The sequence below is a fragment of the Rhinatrema bivittatum genome, chromosome 7, assembly GCF_901001135.1.
Source record: "Rhinatrema bivittatum chromosome 7, aRhiBiv1.1, whole genome shotgun sequence".
NCBI classification, from domain to species: Eukaryota; Metazoa; Chordata; class Amphibia; order Gymnophiona; family Rhinatrematidae; genus Rhinatrema; species Rhinatrema bivittatum.
The window spans coordinates 254,026,092-254,052,437 of NC_042621.1; the positions used below are offsets into that span (position 1 = coordinate 254,026,092).

The 26,346-nt window shown below is 46.2% G+C and overlaps 1 protein-coding gene across 5 annotated transcripts in view; it reads left to right on the forward strand.

The window, feature by feature from the left end:
• UROS (uroporphyrinogen III synthase) overlaps nucleotides 1-25,795 on the forward strand; it is an 84,790-nt gene extending 58,995 nt beyond the window's left edge. For all 5 annotated transcript variants that reach the window (XM_029610045.1, XM_029610041.1, XM_029610043.1 and 2 more), the window contains exons 7-10: nucleotides 10,160-10,243; nucleotides 18,832-18,914; nucleotides 23,243-23,344; nucleotides 25,194-25,795. In XM_029610045.1, the coding sequence (XP_029465905.1) occupies nucleotides 10,160-10,243; nucleotides 18,832-18,914; nucleotides 23,243-23,344; nucleotides 25,194-25,319 (395 nt within the window). In that variant the 3' untranslated portion in view covers nucleotides 25,320-25,795. The remainder of the gene's footprint in view (nucleotides 1-10,159; nucleotides 10,244-18,831; nucleotides 18,915-23,242; nucleotides 23,345-25,193) is intronic.
• Nucleotides 25,796-26,346: the final 551 nt, after the last annotated feature.

Sequence of the window (26,346 nt, forward strand, 5' to 3'; positions counted from 1 at the left end):
ACAGCCATGGATGATATAAAAACATCCATGGAGGGACAGGCTAAGCGGCTGGATCAGGTGGAGCTCCACATGTCTGACCAAGAGGACCAGCTCGCTACGAGCAGCAGATGGTGCTGGTAGAAAGGCTAGAGCAGCAAGAAAATCGTAATGGGTGGAATAATATAAAAATTGTGGGATTGCCAGAATCTGTGACTGAGAAGGATCTGGATGATTTTGTGGAGAATTGGCTGCCTGGCACTCTGGGGCTAACCCTGCCAGCACACCATCTTTGCTGTGAGAGGGCTCACAAGGTGGGCCCTTAGGTGAGGCTAATAGTCTGCCCCGTCCAGTCATGGTCCGGATCATGAACTGGTCCCATAAAATGCAGCTTCTGCGGGCGTACCGGCAGAGGCTGAGTTTGGAGTAGCAGGGTAAAATCTTTTGCTTTTTAACGATTTTTTTTGCTGCAGTAGCCGCCCAGCGCAAGGCCATGTCACCAGCGTGCACTGAGCTTCATCACCGTGGTATCTCATTTGCACTCCTGTTTCCAGCTAAACTGCGGGTGCATCACAATAATAAAACACTCTTCTTTCCTCCCGAGGAAGAAGCTGCGGGTTTTCTGATCTCTCTGACGGGTTTCTCTGCTTGTCTGAGCTTGGTTGTCTGAACTTATATTAGACAGCCTTGGCAGCTCAGGATTCGTGCGCTGAAGGAGGCTGCTCAGGGATTTTTTTTTTGCTGTTAATGTATACTGTTATTTGCAAAACTTTGGCTTTTCATGCTAATTTCTCATACTGGGTTTAATAAGGTTCTTGATCTCCGTGTTATGTCCTTATCTGTGGGTCCGCCCTTGTATTGCCTTCAGGCCATTTGTATAATTTCAGGTTTTTTGGCAGTGGGTAGGCTGCCTATTTGTAGTGTAGGGGGCAGTGGCACAAATGTAATTGCTGTGCTTATCTTAAAAGATGGAAGGAGGGGTCAGGGGGGAGTCTCCGCACCGCAACCTCTCCAGGGTTGCAAGGTGGTTTCTCTGTGCCTCTTGGAGAGTGGGTGTATGTGGTTTCAGGGGTTAGTGGTATGTTTGGGGTATGTCTGGGGTGCGAATGGGGTGTGGATGAATGTGCACGGGAAGGGGGAATAAGGGGGGGGGATCCTTGAGATTTGGAGACACACAGTATATGCTTGTCAGTATTAGTGTGTTTAACAAGGGATTCACTGAATGGTTCTCATGGTCCAGGCTGGGGGGGCTATGAGATGGGGGAATGTGGGAGTGCTCTTACTTATGAGATAGCTGTCTGGCTGCTATGGCTACTGTAAAAATTACTTCACTAAATGCTAATGGTATCTCCTCCCCCATTAAAAGGAAAAAGCTTCTTTACGCTCTTCCAGAGGCTTCACTCCCAAGTGGTATTTCTTCAAGAAACACACCTGTCTGCTACAGAGCATGCAAAATTAAAAAGGGACTGGGTGGGTCAGTGTTACTCTTCTTATTCGGCTAGGAGGCGGGGGGTGGCAATATTATTTCACAAGCAGTTGCCATTTCAGTTGGAACAGCTCTGGCAGGATGCAGACAGATGCTATGTTACTGTCTTGGGGGCGACTGCACCAGCAGAAGTACGCCTTCTGCAACATTTTATTATTTATTTATTTGTTTGTTTTTCTCTACCGATGTTCATCGGACATATCACACCGGTTTCTAGTGGAAACAGGGAGTCTGTTAGAGTAGACTTCTTGTTTTACAATGGAACATTGTGTCATTTAAGATTTAACATTTTTAACATTTTAAAAGATAGTGAAATCTACGCTATTATCCAGGGCCTAAAGCTTGGGAAGGCAGCGGGGCCTGATGGTCTTAGCTCCGAATTTTATAAGATATTGTGATTCCCCTTGCTACATACCCTGGCATCATATTTTAACGCTCTCTGTGAGGAGACCTTCATAAATCCCCTAAAAAATAGGTCCACCATAGTTCTTATCCCCAAAAAGGGGAAAGATCCTCAGGAGGTGGGCTCCTATCGTCCCATAGCCCTCCAGCAGCTCGCACAATCGGCGCCACCTGATCGGGGTAAAAGCCCCACCTGTCCGACTGAGTCCTCCGAACCCGGACCCTCCAACGTGCTCGGCCCTCCACCAACCACGAGACAGGCACTCTAGCGACATCACAGGGAGCGACCAGAAAGGGCCTTAAAGGCCAGGCACCAGCCCCTCGCTCTCTCCTTTTACCTCCGGACGTCCTCTGCGGCATCGAGGCCCTCCAGGGGCTTGCGCGATCGGCGCCACCCTATCGGGGTAAGAGCCCCACCCATTTGACTGCGTCCTCTGAACCCGGACCCTCCGATGTGCTCGGCCCTCCACCAACCATGAGACAGGCGCTCTAGCGACGTCACAGAGAGCAACCAGAAAGGGCCTTAAAGGCCAGGCACCAGGCCCTGGCGCCGGACGCCGTGCGCCAAAAGAGCACGACCAAGGAGCAAACCCTTTGGTGCGCCCCTTAGTGCAGACACTTCTCTCCCGCACCTCCTTTCCCACTCCAAGAGCTCCAGCACTATCTACCTACATCCCTCTCTTAGCCACTCCTTAGATATAATTCCCCTACCCCCACTAATTAAACCCCATCTCAATGAGACCCTGTCTTGTCCTCACTAGGCACCCCTCCCCCCTATTTAGATTCTTCAGGCCCTTCATATTGCTACCCCTGCCCTTTAACTCGCCACCATCCTCTGCTTCCACACGCCAACACCCCAGCCCTTTCTGCACTCGGATCAAATACCTTCCATTACTCTTTCCGGCCTTAACTTCCCTGAATACCCCTATCCTTATCCCCAACATGACAGCATACCCCGTTCCCATACTTAACTACCAGCCCTATCTTCAGAAAAAACTCATCCCCCTTTCCCCCCATCCAATCGATGATCACTAGTACCAATTATGTTCTCCCCCCTATCCCAATTCCTCTGCCTAACCACACTTTCACTCCTTCTCTTCAATTCCCAGTCCCTATCCAAAAAACCCCCGATCCTGAATGACCTTCTGCTAGACACCCAGCCAGTCATTTGTGCAATTACAGAAACATGGCTCAAACAACCTGACATAGTACTACTGAATCAACTCCCCATCCACCTCTATGATATTTACTCCCTCCACAAAAAAAGAGGCGTTGGCCTCCTTCTGATGGTCAAGAAAGAAAGAATTTAAACTAGTCCCTCAGGTGGTCAACACTGCTTATAATTTTGAAATTGATTTTTTCAAATCTCTGCAACTCCAAATTTGCCTAGTTTACACTCCCCCTGGTCTCCTCAATAGCAATGCTTCCCCGCTTATTGAATTCATTGCAGATAAGATAGACATGGACATTCCAGCCATCATCCTTGGGGACTTCAACCTCCATGTTGACTGCATTCCCTTAACCCCCTCCTGTGAATCCTTCCTGTCCTCCATCTCAGCCTTGGGTTTTACCCAAATTATATCCAGCCCCACTCACAAGGCTGGCCACACCTTAGATTTAATATTTACCAATTCCCATCTCATCACGGCTGAAGCACCCACCTGCACCCCTGTCCCCTGGTCGGACCACTCACTCATAAAATCTAAGTTTACCATAAATAAAGCTTACCGCCCCAACCAAAAACAAAACAACACTATACAGTACAGGAAATCATGCTTTCAAGAAGAACTAACCCTCTCCCTCACTAATGCCCTTGAGAAACTGGACTTCACTAATGTGGACACAGCCTTCTGCTCCTGGAATAAGATTACCAAACACATCGCGGACAAAATCTGTCCTGTTGCCTCCAAAGAAATAAATTCATCTAATACAAAAAAAAACCCTGGTTCACGGCTGAACTTAAGACCCTTAAACAACAATTAAGAACCAAAGAGAAGAAATGGCGCAAGGACCCTACGCCCACCCTTCTAGCCTCCTATAAACACACTCACCATTCCTACAGAACCTCAATCCTGAAAACCAAAAAAGATTACTATTCTCAAAAAATCCACAATTACCAATACGATGCAAAATCCCTCTTCGCTTACGTCTTACTCCTCACAAATACTGCTTCCTCCCCCTTCACATATCACGACGCAAAAAACAAATGCAATGAACTAGCAACCTTTTTCCATACTAAAATCACCAATATCATCTCAAAGTTCCCCCCCATCCCCTCCCCCCATCCTCCCCCACTTCCTACAACATTCATAAGAACCCAAACATCGCCCTGGACTCCTTTGAAACTATTTCCACCTCTGAGATAACAGTACTCCTAAAGAAAATGAAACCCTCTACTCACCCGGAGGATTTCATTCCTATAAAACTACTCCTCACCATACCTGACATTCTAGCCAAGCCTATATCAGAAATTATTAATTGTTCACTCACTCTAGGAATGGTCCCCTCTGCTCTGAAACAAGCCATCCTTAAACCTATTTTAAAGAAACCAAACCTGGACTCATCAGACCCTTTTAACTTTAGACCAATATCTAACCTCCCTTTCTTGGCTAAACTTACAGAAAGAGTAGTCAATCTGCAGCTTATAGAACACCTCGAAAAACATAACCTCTTATACCCATCACAATTTGGCTTCTGGAAATTTTTCAACAAGGAAACCTTCTTAATATCCCTAACTAATACCCTCCTCAAAGGACTGGACAAGGGCCAATCATTTATCCTTGCCATGCTAGACATTTCCTCAGCTTTTGACACCATCTGCCACAACATTCTAATTGATCGCCTTTCTGATATTGGTATCTCAGGAACAGCCCTGAGTTGGTTTGCATCCTTCCTAAACAACCGCCGTTACAAAGTTAAAATTGGCAACCATGAATCCAACCCTGTTAATTTAACACATGGGGTACCCCAAGGTTCTTCCCTCTCCCCGACCCTATTCAACATTTACCTTCTACCCCTATGCCAACTCCTTGCTGACCTTGGTCTTACTCATTATGGGGCAAATCTTTAAACTTACGCGAGGGTGCAGATTTGTTCTTGTAACTCGGCGCGAAGAAATCTACGCCTGATTTTATAACATGTGCACGCTGCGCGTACCCCTTTGAAAATATGCCCCTAAATCTACGCTGACGATGTACAGATACTCATCCCTGTCACACGGACTCTGTGCCCAATGCTCTCAAAACCTGGGACAACTGCCTTTCTTCAATCAACTACCTCCTCACCAACCTCAACCTCACCTTAAACACTTCAAAAACCGAGCTCCTTTTCATCTCCCCAGCCCACCATAACCCCCCTCCCTCAGCTCATCCCTTTTCCTTTTCCCAACAGATCAGAGATTTAGGTGTCATTCTTGACAACCACCTCAGCCTAAAAAAATTTATCAACAACACGGCCAAAGACTGTTTTTTCAAATTGCAGGTACTAAAGAAATTAAGACCCGTACTACATCACAATGATTTCCGGACTGTCCTCCAAGCCACCCTATTCACAAAAATTGACTACTGCAACTCCCTTCTTCTGGGCCTGCCAGTAAGCTCAATCAAACCCCTACAAATGCTGCAAAATGCAACAGCTAGAATCCTCACTAACTCACGCAGATCAGACCATATCACTTCAATCATTAGAGACCTCCACTGGCTCCCGATCCCATCCAGAATCCTCCACAAGAGTCTTACAATTATCCATAAAACCTTGCACAACAAGAATATTCATTGGCTTAATGATTCCCTCCAATACCACACCTCCAGCAGACCCACTAGATCCGCTTACAAAGGATCCTTGTCTACATCCACTCACAAACTCACCCAGCACATATCTACCAAAGAGCGGGTGCTTTCCATAGCGGGACCAACAATATGGAACTCTATGCCACCCGAACTACGTCAAGAACACTGCACAACTACCTTCAAAAAAAAGCTAAAAACATGACTGTTCAAACAAGCCTGTACTTGAATCCTCCCTTCCCTCCTTGATTTCACAACCCACCCTCCTAATATCCTTCTCCCCTCCCCCCCAAAAATCCATACTATATAAGCATTTGTAATATAGTTATTGTTTTACTCTCTTATTATGACTTTTCCTATGTCATCTGACCCTTTTATTTTCTGACTCTCTCCATGTTCCTTTGATATCCCTGTTACATGTAACTTTATTTTATTTTTCTCTCATTCATTGTAAATTATCATTCCCCTAGTTAATTGTAAACCGATGTGATATGCACATGAATGTCGGTATATAAAAGTTTTAAATAAATAAATAAATAAATGTCAGCTGTCCTGGCGGCTCGCCTTAGTACTCTTTTGCCTTCTTTGGTACATCCTGATCAGACAGGACTTGTCAAGGGGCGTCGGGGGTAAAGAATGAGCGCCGGCTGATAGCAGCTTTGAGCTATCACCCACAAACAGAAGCTCTCATCCTTAGTCTAGACGCGGAAAAAGCTTTTGATTCCCTGTCCTGGGATTATCTCTTTTGGGTATTGCAGGGCTGTGGATTTTCTGGCCACTTTGTTACTTGGTTAAAGGTTTTATATAGTAACCCAAGTGCCAGGCTTTTGATTAATGGATCCCTGTCTGCCCCCTTTTCTCTGCACTGTGGGGTCCGTCAGGGCTACCGACTATCCCCTCTCCTTTTTGTTCTTGCCCTAGAACCTCTGGCTATAAAGCTGCGTCTGGATCCTGACTTTTGGGGGCTTAGTATTGGTGGTCGCCAACTGAAGCTTGCTCTGTTTGCCGGTGACCTCTTGCTGTTTGTAGGGAGGCCGCGTCACAGTGTCCCAGTGATCATCCAAAACTTTACTCATTTTCACGAAATTGCAGGCCTTCGCATCAATTTTTCTAAATCGGAAGCCTTAGCCTTTGACCCGTAGCTGCCAAATACTTGGCAGGGAGAATTCCCCTTCACATGGGCCCCACTGCACTGAAGGACATTCAAGAGAGGAAGCTAGAGCTCCAACTGAAGAAAGTTTTTGAGGTCTCTGCTCTGGGGGTCCATGCTGCCATATGTAGTAATTTTGCCTTGAGGGCAAGCCTGTACTGGGCACAGGTGCTCCAGGCCAATGCGGGTCTCTCGGAAGAGAAATCTGCTCAGGCAAATCGTTTGGAGGCGGCGATCGCTTACAGCGCGGATGCGCTATATGACCTGCTGTGTACATCGGCCAGATCCATGGTCTCGGCGGTTTCCGCGCATCGTCTCCTTTGGCTACGGAACTGGGCGGCGGATGGTTCTTCCAAAGCTCACCTGGGCTCACTGTCGTTTAAAGGGAAGTTGTTGTTTGGCAAACAGTTGGATGATCTGATGCAATCGCTCGGAGAAAACAGGGCATTCAAGCTCCCTGAGGACAGGCCTAGGTCGCGGAGCTCCTTCCCCAATAGGACACGGTTTCGGGGGAACAGAAGGTCATGCCCTCAGAGATCTTCAGGTTTTCTTACCGTTCCGGCTCTTCCAGGCAGTCGTCGTGGACTCAGTCCTTTCGAGGCAAGCGGTTTGGGAAGCAAGGTGGACCTTCGTCGGGAACGGGGTCTAAAGCTTCCCAATGAGACACATGTGGTCCATTCCTCTCGGCCGATCCCGTCAGCCGTGCCAAACGTGGGAGCCAGGTTGGCGCTTTTTACCGAGGAATGGACCAAAATAATGTCGGACCAGTGGGTCCTCAGCGTGATAAGTCAAGGTTACGCTTTAGATTTTGTACGGATCCCTGCAGACAAGTTTCTCGTCTCACCCTGCAAGTTCCGAGAGAAGCAAGTAGCGGTGCAAGAGACTCTTCGGCGTCTGGAGGACTTGGGACCGGTAACCCCCATACCTCCCGGGCAACAACGCGAGGGCCATTACTCCATTTACTTCATAGTGCCAAAAAAGGAGGGCACGTTCAGACCAATTTTGGGCTTGAAAGGGGTCAACAGGTGTCTTCGAATCTCACGATTCAAAATGAAAACGATTCGATCGGTTGTCGCATCGGTTCGTCCCGGCGAATTCCTGGCCTCGTTGGACCTCATGGAAGCGTACCTCCATATAGGCATTCAGTCGTTTTATCAGAGGTTCCTCAGGTTCTGCATTCTAGGCAGGCACTAACAGTTCAGAGCTCTTCCCTTCGGTCTCGCCACTGCGCCGCGCACATTTACCAAGGTAATGGTAGTGGTGGCAGCTCAGCTCAGGAGGGAAGGGTTTCTGGTGCACCCCTACTTGGACGACTGGTTGATTCGCGCGAAGTCCCAGTTGCAGTGTCGGCAGGCGGTCGCCAGAGTTCTTCAGCTCTTGCGCTCTCTCGGATGGGTGATCAATCTTGCCAAGAGTTGCTTGGAACCTATCCAGACCTTGGAGTATCTGGGAGCGCTATTCGACATGAAGCAGGGCAAGGTGTTTCTCTCCAGGGGGTGTGTGCTCAAGCTGCAGGGTCAGGTGAGGCGCTTGTTGTCCCTACAGATTCCACAGGTTTGCGATTATCTGACGGTCTTGGGCTCCATGGCATCCACACTAGCTTTGGTTCCCTGGGCTTTCGCTCATCTACGTCCATTGCAATCAGCATTGCTCTCCCGCTGGAAGCCGGTGTCCAAACAATTCCACCTTCCGCTCCTGCTCCCGGATCAGGCGAGGGCCAGTCTCCACTGGTGGCTAGTGTCGGACCATCTGATGTGCGGAGTATTCCTGCTCATGCCCAACTGGACGGTGGTCACCACAGACGCCAGTCTTTACGGTTGGGGAGCGGTCTGTCTTGGACGGTCGGTGCAGGGGCAGTGGTCCAGGGCTCAATCGCGGTGGTCCATCAATCGTTTGGAGACCAGGGCAGTGACACTGGCGCTGAAATCCTTCCTTCCGCTGATACGGGGGAAGGCGGTCAGAGTGTTGTCGGAGAATGCAACGACTGTGGCGTACATCAATCGCCAGGGCGAGACAAGGAGTCAGCTAGTGACGGAAGAGGCGCAACGGTTGATGTGCTGGGCGGAGCAGAATCTCACCAATATTGCGGCGTCTCACATCGCCGGAGTCGACAATGTTCAAGCGGATTTCCTCAGCCGTCATCAGCTGGACCCAGGAGAATGGGAGCTGGCGGAGGATGCTTTTCAACTCATCTGCAAAAGGTGGGGACCACCACACATGGACCTGATGGCAACCTCTCAAAACACAAAGGCTCCACGATTTTACAGCCGCCGGAGAGAGCGAGGGGCCGAGGGCGTCGATGCACTAGTGCTTCCCTGGCCAACAGACGTGTTACTGTACATGTTCCATCCTTGGCCTCTGATAGGCAAGGTCCTTCAGAGAATAGAGCTGCATTCGTCGGACGTGATTCTGGTGGCACCGGAATGGCCGCGACGGCCTTGGTTCGTGGATCTCCTTCTCTTGGCAGTGGAACCTCCCCTTCGTTTTCGAGGGTCCGCAGCAGCACTCCAAGCTCACCGCCCCCCGCCCCTCCCCTCCAGAGAAGAAGAAAATTGGTCTCCCCCAAGCCCCCAAAAGCTTTCTTTTATCCCCAAAGATGAATAAGAAGCTCTTACCTCTTTCTGTGATGTAAAAATGTTTTCCAGAGAGAGCTGCCCACCTCCCCGCCCGACTCCGGCATCCTTTCTTCCACCCCATGCTTTAAAAAAAATGTAGGCCTCAGTGCTTCCCCCCTGCATCCTCCTCTCTCCTGAACAAAGTGACAATGGTGAGTAGCGCCAACACCTCCTCCCGCCCTCCCAAAGTGATAATCATTGTACCCACAACCAACATCCTCCCCTTACTCCCCTGACGTCCCATCTCCAAAAATAGCTGGAGCCTAGCAGGGAGGACGGAAACCTCAGAGCAACACTAGACGCCAGACGAGGGATGGCGAACCTATGACACGCGTGTGAATGGTGACACGCCAGCGTCCACCAACACCCAACAAAATTATAGGACCTCTCTATATTGAGTCACTGATTTTTTCAGACCTTATACTTCAGGATAATTGCTGTTTTCATCCTGTTTGATTAATGTGCTGTGTGAAACTATTTTTAAATGAATATGGAAAGCATTGTGTCTGTTTTGTTCGGAGGGAGGGACCCACCAAGCAGTACCAAGTTAGGCATTTTCCGAATTTTTGACACGCCGAGCCTAAAAAGTTCGACATCACTGCAGTAAGCATTGTAAAAAAATAAAAAAAAAAATCTAAACTTTTCATACATAAGGATGGACCCTAGTTTGACAGTTACCACTTAGAAAAGAGTTCTCGGAATCATATACAGTTTGTTAACGTTTTCACTTTTGATTGTTTTCCAGGAGAAACTTCGGGTTCCTCGCCTCTTCTTTTTCCTTGTGGTGCCCTCAAGAGAGAAGCGCTTCCAAAAATACTAAAGGAAAAAAGTTAGTATAGTTATCTTGGAGGAAGATTGTTTTTGTTGTTTTAATTATTTTATTTATTGCTGTTGTACTGCAGTTGGACTCTCAGGACAAAATCAAACACCACACTTCCCAGAACCTTGCTTTGAGAGTGGTACCTGAAAGACTCCATTGGGTGGAATCATTACAAGGCCTTGTGTCTTCAGGATTTTCATGGGAGTTGCAGCTCCCACACAGCAGAGAAGCTCTAATCCATAATTTTCTGTCTTTATACATTGTCGGTGGAGTAAAGATTTTGATGCCAGAAGTGGGTAGCCGTTGGTGATGTGCCAATGTACTAAACTGTCAAGGGCGCTTGCTGAAATGAGCAGGTACCGCACAAAGGGGCGGATTTTCAGAGCCCTGCTCGCGTAAATCCGCCCAAAACCGGGCGGATTTACGCGAGCAGGGCCCTGCACGCCGGTAAGCCTATTTTACATAGGCCTACCGGCGCGCGCAGAGCCCCAGGACTCGCATAAGTCCCGGGGTTTTCGGAGGGGGCGTGTCGGGGGGCGGGCCCGAACCGCGCGGCGTTTTCGGGGCATGTCGGGAGCGTTCCGGGGGCGGGCCCGGGGGCGTGGCCGCGCCCTCCGGACCCGCCCCCAGGTCGCGTCCCGGCGCGCAGGAGGCCCGCTGACGCGCGGGGATTTACGCCTCCCTCCGGGAGGTGTAAATCCCCCGACAAAGGTAAGGGGGGGGTTTAGACAGGGCCAGGCGGGTGGGTTAGGTAGGGGAAGGGAGGGGAAGGTGAGGGGAGGGCAAAGGAAAGTTCCCTCCGAGGCCGCTCCGATTTCGGAGCGGCCTTGGAGGGAACGGGGGTAGGCTGCGCGGCTCGGCGCGCGCCGGCTATACAAAATCCATAGCCTTGCGCGCGCCGATCCAGGTTTTTAGCAGATACGCGCAGCTCCGCGCGTATCTACTAAAATCCAGCGTACTTTTGTTTGCGCCTGGAGCGCAAACAAAAGTAGGCTATTCGCGCTCCTTTTAAAATCCTCCCCAAAGTTTTTTGCATAGTGCCAGTTCATTTAAATAATATGGAGATGAGTTTGGTGGCATTTCTCCCGCGATGAAATTTGCATGAAACACAGTTGTAGTTATGTTTAGTTTTTATAAATTTTTTGCATGAAACTTTGCTACTGCTGAATCACTAATGAGCTGATTTTTCAGCTCAGCGATTTATCATGAGCTAAATCATTGCGCTGAAAAATCCACTGTTTATTCCTGGGATATGCAGCTTGGAATCTCTCTACCCCTTGGGATCCTGCCAGGTACTTGTGACCTGGATTGGCCACTGTTGGAAACAGAATACTGGGCTTGATGGACCCTTGGTCTGATGTAGCATGGCAATTCTTATGTTCTTATGAGCTTTCCGAATGACTTCACAAGGTCACATGCATTAAGACAAATATAGAAACACAGAACATGATGGCAGATAAAGATCCTACAGCCCATCCAGTCTGCCCATCCAATCTCCTGCTCAGCTTTATAGTCCCTTCCTCTCCCTCAGAGATCTTCTGTGCTTGTCCCGTGCTCTCTTGAATTCTGATTCTGTTCTGTTCTCATCTCCACCACCATCCTGCATCCACCATCCTTCCTGTAAAGAAATATTTGCTTAGATTAGTCTTGAGTCTTCTCCCTTTCACTCTCATACCATGTGCTCGTTCCGTTGAAAGAGGCTTTTATTCAAGGAGGTATTTAAATGTCTGTGTCACATCTCCCACCTCCCTCTTTTCCTCCAGATATGCATATTTAGACCTTTAAGTCTGTCTCCATATGTTTATTATGAAGCCCATTGACCATTTTATTTATGTATTTATTTATTTAAAAAGCATTTATTACCCATCCTTCCTTCGCTCAGAGCGGGGTACAATATGAACGAATACAGACAAAAGAGAAGGGAAGAAAAGCAATGCTAGTAGCTATCCTTTGGTTTATTATTCTTTTTAAGGTGCAGTCTCCAGAATTGTACATGGTACTCCAAAGGAAGTCTCGCCAAAGACTTATACAGAAGCAGTATCACCTCCCCCTTCCTACTGGCTATCCCTCTTCCTATGAACCCACGCATCCTTCTGGTTTTTGCCGTCATCTTATCTACCTATTTTGCCACTTTAACTTCATCGGATGGGATCACCCCCAGATCCTACTCTTGTTTTGTGCATAGAAGAACTTCACCTCCTATACGTTTCTGCTCTTTAGTAGTTTTGCAACACAAATTCATGACCCTGCATTTTTTTAGCATGAAATCTTAGCTGCCAGATTCTGCCATTCCTCAAGCTTCACTAGATCCCTTCTAATGTTTTCCACCCTTTCCAGGATGTGTACCCTGTTCCTGATTTTGGTTCTCATCCGCAAAAAGAAAATCTTTCCCAGTAGCCTTTCCGCATTGTCACTTAGAAAAATGTCAGACAGAACTAGACCAAGGACTGATCTCTGCCACACACCTGCTGGTAACACCCCTTTCCTCAGAGGGAACTCCATTTGCTACTACCCTTTGTCGCCTCCCACTCTATTAGGGGTAGATTTTAAAAACTTGCGCGCCTGCGTCCATGTGCGGGCGCTACCTGGTGCGCACACATGGACGTGCGCATGTTATAAAATCAGGGGTCAGCACATGCAAGAGGGTGCACATTTATGTAACCTGCACACGCCGACACCCGTGGCCTTCCACAGTTCCCTCCCAGTCCACTCCAATTTAGGAGCGGCTTGGGAGGGAACTTCCCTACCCCCTTCCCCTAACCTTCCCGCCCCCTAGCCCTATCCTAACCCCCCCAATCTTTGTCTTACCTTTTGCGCCTGCTTCGAGCAGGTGCAGGTTACACACGCCGGCACCCTGCTGGCACGTGATCCCCAGGCACAGCGGCAAATGTGCCGGGCACCTCTAGTCTGGCCCGCCCCCAGACCACCCTGCCCCCCGGTCTGCCCCTTTCAGCATCCCCAGGACTTACATGCGTCCCGGGGGTTTACGCTCGTGGCCAGGCCTTTGAAAATAGGCCTGTTGAGCATAAGGCCACCTACACGCATAAAACCCAGGTTTTACGCGTAGGTCTTTTAAAATCTACCCCTTAGTTTCTAACCCAATAAGTCACTTTAGGATTCATACCTAGGGTACTCTGTTTATAATTTGCCTATGCAGAGCCATATCAAATCCTTAGTGAATGAAATCAAAGTACACTAAATCTAGCGTTCTTCCCTGATCTAACAGTCTAGACACCCAGTCAAAGAAATTGATTATAGTAATGATGATGATAATTTTATTATTTATAGTCTGCCTTTTGTGGCACAAAGCGGATTACATTCAGGTCCTGTAGGTATTTTCCTATCCCCAGAGGGCTTACAGTCTAACGGGGTCATTTGCTAAGGCTTTTCTCCTATTCTGAACTAAGAATTGAGCCATCATCACAAACTTTAAAACAAAAATTAAAAACATGGCTCTTTGAGATAGCATACCCATCATAATAAAAAGGATCATCATCATCATCAACCCTTCAAATTTACTTAATTACAGTCCCCCCCCACCATCCCGATCCCCCCCCCCCCCAAGACTTACTGAAAGCCCTGGTGGTCCAGCAGGATCCCGGGAGTGATCTCTCCCTCTCGGGCCGTTGGCTGCCACTAATCAAAATGGCACCAGTGACCCTTTGCCCTTACCATGTGACAGGGGCTACCGGTGCCATTGGTCGGCCCCCGTCACATGGAAGGAGCAATGGATGGCCCGCACCATTTTCTAAGATGACGCTGGCTGTCCATTGCTCCTACCATGTGACAGGGGCCTTTTGCCCTTACCATGTGACAGGGGCTACCGATGCCATTGTTCGGCCCCTGTCACATGGTAAGAGCAATGGACGGCCAGTGCCATCTTAGAAAATGGTGCGGGCCATCCATTGCTCCTTCCATGTGACAGGGGCCGAACAATGGCACCGGTAGCCCCTGTCATATGGTAAGGGCAAAGGGCCACTGGCACCATTTTGATTCCTGGCAGGCCCGACGGCTCGAGAGTGGAAGATCGCTCCCTGGACCCTCCGATGGACCACCAGGGCTTTCAGTAAGTCGTGGGGGGGTTGTAATTAAGTAAATTTGAAGGGTTGGGGTGGGTTTGGGTTTGGCCCCTCCCCCCGCTAACTCAAAAAATGATTTTCCCTGAAATTTCGAGGAAAACCCGATTGTTTTTCGGGTCCTCCGATCCATGCCGAATTGGACAATTTCGTTGAAATTTTCCAATTCGGCAAAAACGAATGCACATCTCTATTCTTGTCTTCACCATTCTTCCCAAGAGGGCATTCTGTGTATCCAATACCCTTTCTGTGAAGAAATACTTCCTAAAACACCAATGTATAAATCATACACCTGAAACTTCTTTTATGGATGAATAAGTTTATTTAATCCACTGTATTCTCCACTGGAGATCTAAAAAAATTTGTAAAGGAATGAGTTGATAGTTCCATATAAAAATAGTGATCTGTCACCACCCTGGTAATCGGTGCTATCATGTTAATATAATCATTAACTATCAACCACCATCCACCTATTAATATTTTTTTGTTTTTAATGTGCAAAAATACTTTTTAGTCACTATTATATCAATATTACATGAACACATTTTTTTTTTAAAGTGTATAGTGGAAAAACCGTCAATAGCACTCCATATGTATGTTTATGATATATATTAAATAAGGAAACAACTTTTATATAGTCCTCAGCTTCGATCTATGCTAACTTCAGTGCCTTACTGTCCTCCCAACGAGGCTGCATTTCAAATGGTGTCCTTCATCACGGGATGTTGCTTATTTATATATTGATATGCCAATACGTCCTTCATTGAAAATAATTCCTCCATAAAAAAAAACATGCTATTTCCTGACATTGCTCCAGAGTCTACCCCTTTTGAGTTTAATCTCATGACTACTCATTCTACAGCTTCCTTTCCATCAGGAAGAGGTTTGATTCCTGTGTATTAATTACTTTCAGGCATTTAAAAGTCTATATCATATTTTACCTGTCTCTTCTTTCCTCCAGTCTGATCTCATAAGTCTTTTGGTGCAGACCCCACACCATTTTGCTTGACTTTCTCTAGACCACTTCTATCCCTTCTTATCCTTTTTTGAGATACACCAAGGACCTGTATAAGGGCATTATCACTTCCTTTTTCTTGCTGGTTATGCTTTTCTCTGTGCAGCCTAGCATCCCTCTGGCCTTGTTCACCACCTTGTCACATTGCTTCTCTATTTTCAAATCATCAGATACTATCACCCCATGATCTCTCTCCTAATCCATGCACATCAGTCTCTCATTCCTCATCATGTACAGCTCCTTTAGATTATTGCACTCCAAATGCATGAAACTTCTTCCAAGTCAATCTCAGCTGCCAAACTTTCAACCATTCCTTGAGCTTTCTTAGATCTCTTCTCATTCTTTCTACTACTTCAGGACTTAGTGTCAAATGCAAAAAGACAAATATTTCCTTCTACCCCCTCCACAATAATGCTCACAAAGATATTTAACAGAACTTGCCCCAGAACTGATCCTTGAGGCACTCCAGATATCACCATTCTCTCCTCAGTGTAGGTTCCATTTACCAATAACTCGCTGTCATTTGTCAGTCAGTCAATTTGTAATCCATTCCACCACCTTAGGGCCCATTCCCAGGCTTCTCATTTTATTCATGAGCCTCCTGTGTGGGACTCTATCAAATGCTTTGCTGAAATCCAAGTAAATCATATTGAGGACATGTCCTTGATCTAATTCTTTAGTCACCCAATAAAAAAAAAATCAGATTCATTTGACAAACCTTCCTCTACTAAAACCATGTTGCCTCAAATACTGCAGCCCACTGGATATCATTTCCTTCAGCAGAGTCTCCATTAATCTTCCCACCTGTAGATTCCAAACTCCTCTTTGCTACCAATTTTTGTAAAGCAGGACTACAACCCTTCTCCAGTCTTGCAGCGTCACTCCTATCTCCAGGGATCTATTGAACAGGTCCTTCAGCGGACCCGCCAGCACTTCTCTGAGCTCCCTTAGTATCCTGGGATATATCTTATCAGGCGCCTTATTTACTGTTCTGTAAATGGGGTGCAATCCATCCCACTCCCATCCATACTCTTGCTTACCAGCAATGGTCCTTCTCCAGGGTCTTTAGTGTGCACCAAACTGAAGTATTTTTTTAATATTTCTGCTTTTTCCACATCTTTCTCCTCATATTACTCTTCCGCTCTTTTCAATCTTACTATACCACCTCCAGCCTCCTTTCTTTCTGATATATCTGAAAAATGTTTTGTTACCTCGCTTTACCTTATTGGCGATCCTTTCTTCTGCTTGAGCTTCTGACATCCTGATTTCTTTCCTTGTCTCTTTCAGCTTCTCCGGATGTTCTTCCTTGTGTTCCTCTTTTTGAACTCTGTTGTACTTTTTTGAATGCTTTTTTTTTTTTTTAATTTTATTTTTTCAGTCACCTCTTTGGACAACTATAACAATTTCTTTTTCCTCTTACTTTTATTTACTTTTTAAGCGAAGTGGCCAAACTTCGCATTGGCATTTATTTATTCTATAATCATTCTGGACAATGCATAACAGCTAGTAAAACAAATTTTACTTTAGGAAGCAATCCGAGATCGCAGTAGATTTGCCTCCTGATCCATGAGCTGCAGAAGCTTCCAGGGAAAGTGGGAGCCCTAGCGGTCGCTTCTGCAGTGACGCTTGCTGGCCACTTCCAGAGTACGTGTGTACCAAGCGCTGAAGGGAGACCTGGTCCATGCTCTTGGCCAAGGATCATTGCTGTGAGAGCCAGACTAAGAAAGGGGAGAAGGAAAGAAATGGGGGAAAACCTTGAAAGGCTTTGATTGAAGGCGCATGGCCCATACTGAGCAGCAGGAAAGTGCTGAGCAGCAAACAGAAACAGAGAAAACGACAGAATTTTTTGTTTTGTTTTTGCAGATTACATTCAGGTGCTCTAGGTATTTCCCTATCCCCAGAGGGCTTACAATCTATGGGGGTCATTTATCAAAATGCGGTAAGGCGTTTTTGCATGCGTTAAGGGCTTATCGCATGCGAAAAGCCCCGTTTTCGCATGCGATTGGCCTTTAACACATGCGAAAATGTGTTTACCGCATGCGATCGCACCATATCGTATGGTGCGATGCAAATTCCAAAAATAGGAGGAGTTAGGGGCAGAGAGTGGGCTGGGTTAGCATAGCCATAACGCCGATTTTAACAATACCTCTTTCAGATGCGTTAGGCTGTGCGATAGCGGCCATGACCATGCGATGTGTCCCGTAAGGCTTATTTCAGACAATTTGAAGGCTCCAGAGCCAAGAGAGAGAGAGAGAGAGAGACTGACTGGCCATAATATCATGGCCCATAAGCAGGTATTTGTATCCCTAGGGTAGGCCCACCTAGTAACTCGAGGTGGGGATTAGGTAAGTGTGTAGGGGGTTAGGGGCCACTTTGACATGCTACGTGACACCTACGAACAGAACAGTGATCTCTTGTGAAGATTTGCTGGCCTTCGGAGTGAGGAAACTCACTCCAAGATGAGATTTGGGCAAGGTTCTCTCAGCCTAGGTTGAGAGAACCTTGCCCAAATCTCATCTTGGAGTGAGTTTCCTCACTCCGAAGGCCAGCAAATCTTCACAAGAGATCACTGTTCTGTTCGTAGGTGTCACGTAGCATGTCAAAGTGGCCCCTAACCCCCTACACACTTACCTAATCCCCACCTCGAGTTACTAGGTGGGCCTACCCTAGGGATACAAATACCTGCCTATGGGCCATGATATTAAGGCCAGTCTCTCTCTCTCTCTCTCTCTCTCTCTCTCTCTCTCTCTCTCTCTCTCTCGGATCATTACAAATGGTCCCCCAGTGGTTGAGTGCAGGAAATACAACACGTCTGGCATTTATCACAGAATCTGAAATGGTATCGCAATTTGCACTAACTTAGCTCTTCGCACAGGTAATTAGTGCAAATTGTGATAAATGCTATATTAGCATAAAACACACCCCTTTTGCTATCGCATGCGGTACTTACCGCATTTTGATAAATCCAGGCCTAAGTTTGTACCTGAGGCAATGGAGGGTAAAGTAGCGACAGTGGGATTTGAATCCTGGTCTCCTGGTTCTAACCACTAGGCTTCTCCTCCACTCTGATGAAGACCACACAGCCTACCTAGTCTGCTCATTAATAGAATTTAAAAAAACTATTTAAAACAGCTGGTTATATAGGGCCTGATTTACAGTGTATTTACCACACAGACACAGAATGGGAACAAAGCCTTACTGAATCAAGCCCAAAGACAGTAGAAAACTGATTATTAAGTAGGTATGGATTCCCATATTGACCCAATGTACTACAGACAAATATATGTAGGCACGTATAACCTGTGGGCTTTAAAAAGCTGATTATGCTGAAGTTTTGTTTGGCAGTTTATCAGCTTTTCCTCCAAAAGCCATGCACCTCTCTAGACAGTATTACTGTTTCCCTGCAGTAGAGAATTTAAGCAGTCGGATACATCAGAGCCTTGCTTAAGTACAGAACTGAGCAATTTTAAACCACAATTGATGTGCTTCTCTTTTTCTGATTGCAGAAATTGCTCTGGAAAGTCTCACTGTTTATCAAACAGCTCAGCATCCCAATATTCAGAAATCCTTGACCAGTTATTTCTCACAGGTATGCTTATACTGGTAACATTCCCAAATGTATTGCCCTGCATGTTTTAGTTTTTTGTTGACATGGAGACTGATTATAAGAGCTCTCAGGTGCCAGTGTAACAGAGTGGTCAGAGCCCTGAGCCTACAGACTGTGCTTCAGTTCCCCTTACCCTCCATTAACCTGACCTTTGAGCAAGTCACTTAACCTTTCTGTACTTAATTTTATATTGTAAACTTTTTGGGCGATTAACATTGTAACCATAGGCACTATCTTATGCAGAACAATGTATGTTTATGGAATTGTTTAAATATTTAAGTGGTGATAATAATAAGTGCATCAGAACTAAAGGATTTACACACTAGCAGTTCCTGTATGGCAGTGATTCATATTTTTCAAGTGGAGGCCAATTTAGTGCTGATACTGGACAAAGTGACCGATACTCTGGGAAGGGGGGGGGAGGGGGTTCCCTTCTGATAATGCATCTAGCCCAGTTGCTTAGGCACCCCCAGAATGATACATGTAATTAAAACAAAGTCTTCTGTTCCAGACTTTCTCTCATCTCCCCCAAACAAACTCTCTCCCCTAAAAAACTTGTTCATCAGCTCCTCTCTTCCACATACTTTCTCCAGTGCATTCCCAGCCAGTCTCAACCCCCACCTGCCTCTCCCCACCTTTCCAGAAGATTTGCTGCTTCTGGAACAGCTGCTTTGACTTCTTCTAGCAACGTGTGGTTCTCTGTGAATTTGAGCTTATGCTGCCTGAACTCCTCCTGTGTTCACACAATCTCGTGAGAATAGCATGGCAGTTTGTGCATCTCGTGGCTCAGACTCACTGAGAGCTGTGCCATGCCAGAAGAAAACAGAACAGCTGTTCTAGGGGCAGAGCCGGCAGAAAGGATCCGGAGAAGATAGGGGAAGAGAGTCAGGGAGCAGCACTTAGGGTCAGTGAGAGGGTAAATTACTAGGGAAGAAACCCTGGTGAATTATCTTTAAATTCACATCAGCTAATTTGGCATAAGAGATAAACTTCCAAGGCCCCACCCTACACCAAATACAACAAAAGTAACCACATTGTTGGGCCCAAAAAACAAGAATTCATCCAGATTTATTAATAAAGCTTTCTAACAATCAACAAAATATACTTCATAATAGCAGACAAGATATATCATCATACATCTTTATGACAAATTTTCAGAGACCCCCAGTTTGATTTAAAAACCTTGTCACTGGCTACAACAACAATTCTCAACAATATTCTCAGCAACTCCCAGTTTAAAATCAAACACATTTTTTTAAATTATGAGGTAATTTTTAGTATTTTATTACCTTAAACTTCTGACTGCCTTTTAAATCTGTGATCAACTCTGTTTTAAAATAGGAAAACAACATTTACAAATCCCACCCTGCATGGAAATTTCTCACCCACAAGCTGGAAACTGGGAATTGCCAGCAGCCGCCTGTCTCTTCCCAGATGTCCTGAAGTTGTCTCAGGAAGAGCTCTCTCTCTCTCTCTCTGTGTCGGATGATAATAAGGCTGCTCCAAATACTATTACATTGCTGCTAGTCTTTCACTAGTGCTGTAAATCTATCTTACAGGTGATATCATACCAGCATTGTTCATGCAAAATATTGAAACATTTTCCCAATTCAGCAGAAGTTACTTGCCATCTGATAGCCAATGTTTCTGATGTCCAGATTTGAAACAATGTCCAGTTACAAAAGTCACACATTCAGCACTTTGTAAGACCAACAGTTATTTTTGCAGATTTTGCAATTTCAAACGTCCATCTTTGATGAGTTGATGACCACTGACGTATACTTCTGACAGTTTCCCAGTTCAGCTTGGGGTTACTATCTAAATCACCAGCGGAGATTTGTGTCATCTCTGCACTCAGCTATTCAGAAATAAGGCTGCAGTCAGGGGCAGCTCTATCATTCGGCAAAGTGAGGCAGTTGCCTCAGAGAAGTGCCGTCCCAAAATGCCCCTGTGGGTGGCCACCTCATTTTCCAACCAGAAAGAGGCCTAATGGAGCTGCTGCTGGAGTCTATCCCGCTGAGGCTAGAGAGAGGAAAAGGCCTAGTGAGGCCACCAGCAGAGCCCAATACACCAGTGGCTGAAGAATGCAGAAAGAGGCCTAATGGAGCCGTTGTTGGAGTCTATCCCGCTGAGGCTAGAGAGAGGAAAAGGCCTAGTTGGGCCACCAGCAGAGCCCAATACACCAGTGGCTGAAGAATGCAGAAAGAGGCCTAGCAGGGCCACCTCCAGCCAAAGAAGTCAGAGAGGGGCCTGGTGGGGCCACTGGCAGAGTGAGGCGGATCAGGGTTGCTGGACCACCAGCAGCCAAAGAAGGTAGAGATAGATGGGGCAGCCAGCAGAACACATCCTGCCAGTGGTTGAAGAAGGCAGAGAGGAGCTCAGCAGCCAAAGAGGAGACAAAGATGGAAGACAACTGGCAGAGCCTATTAGCCAGAGAGAAGCTGGGGGGGGGGGGGGGCAGTGGCAGAGCCCATACTACCGAAAGCCAAAGAGGGAGAGTCCAAGGAGGAGAAAGCAAGACACAATGGGGAGTTGGGGGCAAGCAATTGGGGAGAGAAGTAAAGTGAAAGGAAATGAAGGGGGAGGGAAAGAAATGGAAAGGACGTGGCAGTGAGTGAGAGGAAAGGGGGAGGGAAAGAAACTGGAATGGAAAAGCAGGGTGAGTGAGGAGAGAAAAGGAAGGAAAGAGGGATGTGAGGTGGAAGAGGGGAATGAGACGAAAAGGGGGGGAAGAGGAGGAGAAAGAGGAGGAAAGTAGGGACGTAGCAAGAATGTCAGTGGGAGAGAATGTGTCACACACACATGCAATCCCACCATTCACGCCCTGTTCCCCAGGGAGGGGGGGGGGGCAGATGCTGGGGAAGGGTGGCAGGTGGGTGGTAGAGTTGCCAGCTTCCTAGAATTATAATCACTGACACTCTCTCTGTCTGCCACTTCTCTGGGATCCCTGACCCCTGCCTCCCTCCTCACCCAGCATTTCAAATCGCCGAAAGAGCCAGACCCCCCCCCCCAAGAGACTCCTTCTCAGCAAAACTGCCCCCGCCTTGGCCCTCTCAGTGATTTGGACTTGTGCTGTGTCTTGGGGGCAGAAGAGGGATTGCCCCCTCATCCGTCATCTCGGGCAGCAGGTTGCCCCGAGTCACCCCTGGCTGCATTCGTCTCTGAATGTAATTTGTTTGGCACACGTTGCTCTAGGGGTGCATCGATCTGCCAAGGGGAAGAGAAAATGAGACAAAACTGTTATTATTCAAGAGGGCTTCGCCCTTGCAGGTTTATATGAATAAGTTGGTAGACAGAAGCTTGGCTGGTCACAAAAGTATTTTGCAGTGTGCTGAAAGGCAGAGGATCCGACTTCCTGGATGGTAATTTAATTAGAGGTCTTTATCGCTCTCAAATCAGATCTGAGCAGAAATCAGCTTAAGCTCCAGCTGGACAGGAGATTTGAACTGGAGTGACGCTAGATTATTCCTGGCGCTTCTGGCTTCCCCATCCCACTCTGGTTTCTCTGGAGATCAAATAAAACAGGAATATTGCTTTCTGCCTCCTTATGACTGGGAACTAAGTGCAGAGTATGAACTGTGAACAGAGGATGTCCCTTGTCCCTTTGTCTGAAACAGAGAACATGTACAGTATGGCGGGGGGAGGGAAGTTAACACCCTGCCATCCAAAACCCTATGGGGACACAATGACGTATTACCAAAAACAGGAGGATTAAATATCCTGCAAACCTCCTTCCCCGCCCCCCCAAAAACAAAATCTGATTCCATCTTTTGCTCCACCTGGCTTTTGACTCCTGCTTTGTCTCTGCCTTCTGCTTCAACAACACTTCAGTCGAAAGTGCTTTACAAATTCAAATAAAAATGCAAGCTTGTGGATATCCCCAGTACAAGCTTCATCAGCTTTAAGGTAAGTATAGCAGTGCCATCCTTACAGAAGGTTGCCAGACAGACTTGCTGAGCTGGCTTAGCAAATCCCCTGCCATCATTAGTAGGGGATGGTGTGATCAAGCTTCAGGGAGACAGGGGAGGAGAGCTGGGGCTTTGTGTCCTGCATTATTTACTTTTCTGGATAGTGGAATCACCTGCTGAGCTCCAGCTGATGATACAGCTCCTGCTGTTCCTGACAGCTGAACTTTAATTTCTATTGACCGTGGCATGGCATTTCTACTTTCTCAGTAGTCCTAACAATTGCTGTTTCCTTTTCACGGCTTGTAGAGCTTGCCAAGGCAATTTATATCTTAACCTGTGTAAAATTCAACCAGAATAAACTGAGCCAAAAAAAAGCATGTTTTCTTTTTTTTTCCAATGGAGGTGGGAATTCCAGCAAGCATCGTGTTTTTCAGTCCATCTGGAGTCAAGTTTTGTCTCGAGCATGTTCAAGAGCTGTCGGGCAGCCTGATCGATCAGATGAAGGTAGAGTTTGATGCTTGATGCACCAGTTTGATATTGCTGTTCAGTCTCATGGTACAGAAGCTGCGAGGTCTGGCTGTAGGGGGGCCAGCGCCAGCAGAACTGGACCTTCTTGCAAATTAACACCGGCAAAGTATTAAAGGAAACATTCTGATATTGCATTTTGTGCACATCGCTCTAAGTCAACAAAACAACTGGCATGAAAATAAGGAGCTATATTTTTGTTTGGCTTACTTGTACAATTCCTGTCAGGTGCTGGGTTTATTGCTCAGGAAAAGTCTTCTGTCCAGAGCCACATTAAAAAATGGTAAGGACAAGTCTGCTTGGTGTTAGTAAACATGTTAATAATTTTTACTTTTGTTTAATCTTTTTTCCCAATCCTTACTAGCACTGCAAACCACTGAGCAGAATTAAATCAGGGATTAGAGATCACTAACACCCTCTCAGTCCCCAAAACCGATGAGGATGCAGAACTTCACGTAGCCATAGTTTGAAAGGTTGAGCTTTTGGAAAAGATAGATGAAATAAAACTAGCTTCAACCTTTTGAACATTCAGCTGTAGACGTACGGATCCCATCTCCCCTCTACACATTCTCAACCCAGGACTGCCCCGTAGCTCGTGCTTGACACTGTGAAAATGCAGCTGTAGTGTGTGGCATCCGCACAGCTTTATTGTGTCGGGCCAAGGATCCTTTCAGGAGAATGCACATTAAAGGGTCTGAATGTATGAAGTAGCAGCAGAGCATAGGTGCACGCCAAGCAGCGCATATTTCATGGCTTACAGCACAGCCTGGTGGCCATAGGGAAAACTGCAATCACAGACAGAGAACAGCAGCCAAGGGTATTTTATGAATGTAGATTTGATTTGAAAAAAAAAGTGTGAATACCTCATGTCCAAAAAATATTATTTTATTTTCTTTAAAAATGGGTATTGTTATTTTGGAAGATTACTATTTTCAATGTGTGTTGGTGGGGGAATGATGTCTCATCGTTAAAAATGATGACTTGTGGTGTTCCTCAGGGGCCTATTCTCCCCATTGTTATTTAGTTTGTTGTTAGCTCTGTTAGTAAATCTGATTTTAGAACAGGGTTTTAGTTGCTGTTTTTATACCACTGGTATACAGGTACTGGCAAATTTTAATTTGGACTCCTCATTAGATATGATGAGATTTAATCTGTGTCTAGATAAGATAGCTGGTTGGCCGTTGGACCACAGATTAAAGGTAAGCCCTCGAAAGTCAGAAGCCATTTGGTTTGGCAGGTATAAATCTAAGCTTAAAATTGCTCCCTGAATGAAAGAGTTCACTGTTCCTTTGGATGAGGTAATAAAGCTGTTGGCATGAATTTAGATAGTGGTCTGTCTTTGTCTAAACAAGTGTCTGTATTGACCAGTTTTGTCTTTTATGCCCTCCAAGCGACATAAGGAAGCAGTTGGCACCATTGACGCTTCTTCTCCGGGCAGACATTTGGTTTCCATGCCTGCTATTCATTTTGGACCTACTATGGGCATCGCTCTGCTTGCCTAATCTGTCTTGTTACTCGGTTGATAATGAACTGCAGTTTTCTTTCTCCTGGGCTCTCTATCTAGCCCCAGCTGATTTTTTTTGGTTGTCTTGTGACACCCTCTTTGCTGGGGCAATGAACTCTGTTTCTGCAGCATCTTCAGAAAGTTGGCCTGCGAAGCAGAAGCCAAGTTTAAGAATCAAATTCAACTCTTCTGGATGGTGGTGTGCAGTGATACCACTGGGCTGACCCCCCTAGAGTGGCAAGAATATTACAGCCTCCAGGGAATGAAAACTAAACCGATCAGTATCCAAGTGCCGGTAACATATTCATATTGTTGTCATTTCAGTTTGCTGCTATTGGGCCAACAACAGCTGATGCTATGGTAGCAGAAGGAATCTGGGTTAGCTGCACTGCAAAAAATCCTACTCCTGAAGGCCTGGCAGCGGAGCTTAAGAGGGTTCTTCAGCAATAAAATCGCTGTGGATATGCTAAGCGACCTCTAGAAACGCTGCAGGATTTGATAAAGCTTGCAGAAATTCATGGTGGTAACTCAGAGAAGCCACTAAAGGTTTGGGATTCATGTTAAGCTGCAACGCTGTACATACTACTGCATCTTATAAACGCTGGCGTGCATGGCATCTCGGACTGGTGAGAGTGCCTGGACTCCTTTTGTCCATCCCCGGCTGTGTAGAACTGCAGTCTGATCTGTTCTTGTTGTCATAGCGGAGCACTAGGGATCATGTCTCAGTCTACATAAAAATTAGGCATCACTAGGGATCATGTCTCAGTCTACATAAAAATTAGGCTTCACTAGGGATCATGTCTCAGTCTACATAAAAATTAGGCACCGCTAGGGATCATGTCTCAGTCTACATAAAAATTAGGCATCACTAGGGATCATGTCTCAGTCTACATAAAAATTAGGCATCACTAGGGATCATGTCTCAGTCTACATAAAAATTAGGCATCGCTGCAGTCAGTGATGGCCAACAATAAACGACTGCAGCTAGCAGTGTGCTTATCTATGCAAACAGAATACCACTGTTAACCAGCAGGCAACTGTTTAATGCATCAGTAAACACACCTGACAGCAGAGTGTGTACCATAGTAAATACTCTCTGGGGTGGCCTGATTTAGTGTCTGCAAAGATACTCCTCTGATTTCTACTGGTATAGGTCACAGATCTGTTATAAGTGACTGTAAATCTTTGCTTAGGTGTGTTAGTCCTAAAAGTCAGATGTAAGGCAGTAGCAGCAAATAGTTTCAACCACTTTGCTCTACATTGAGCAGATTCATATTTAAAAATGACTATTGTTTGATCACATTGTGAAAGAATAATAATTAAATTATCGATATGGCATCTAATTTGACATTCTTATTACCCCCAAATAAAGACATAAATTACATTAGAAAATTGTCACTTTTTAATTTATAGGAAATTTTCATCAGTTGCATTGGATTCAAATAACAGAGCCATATTGATTCCTCTCTTAATAATG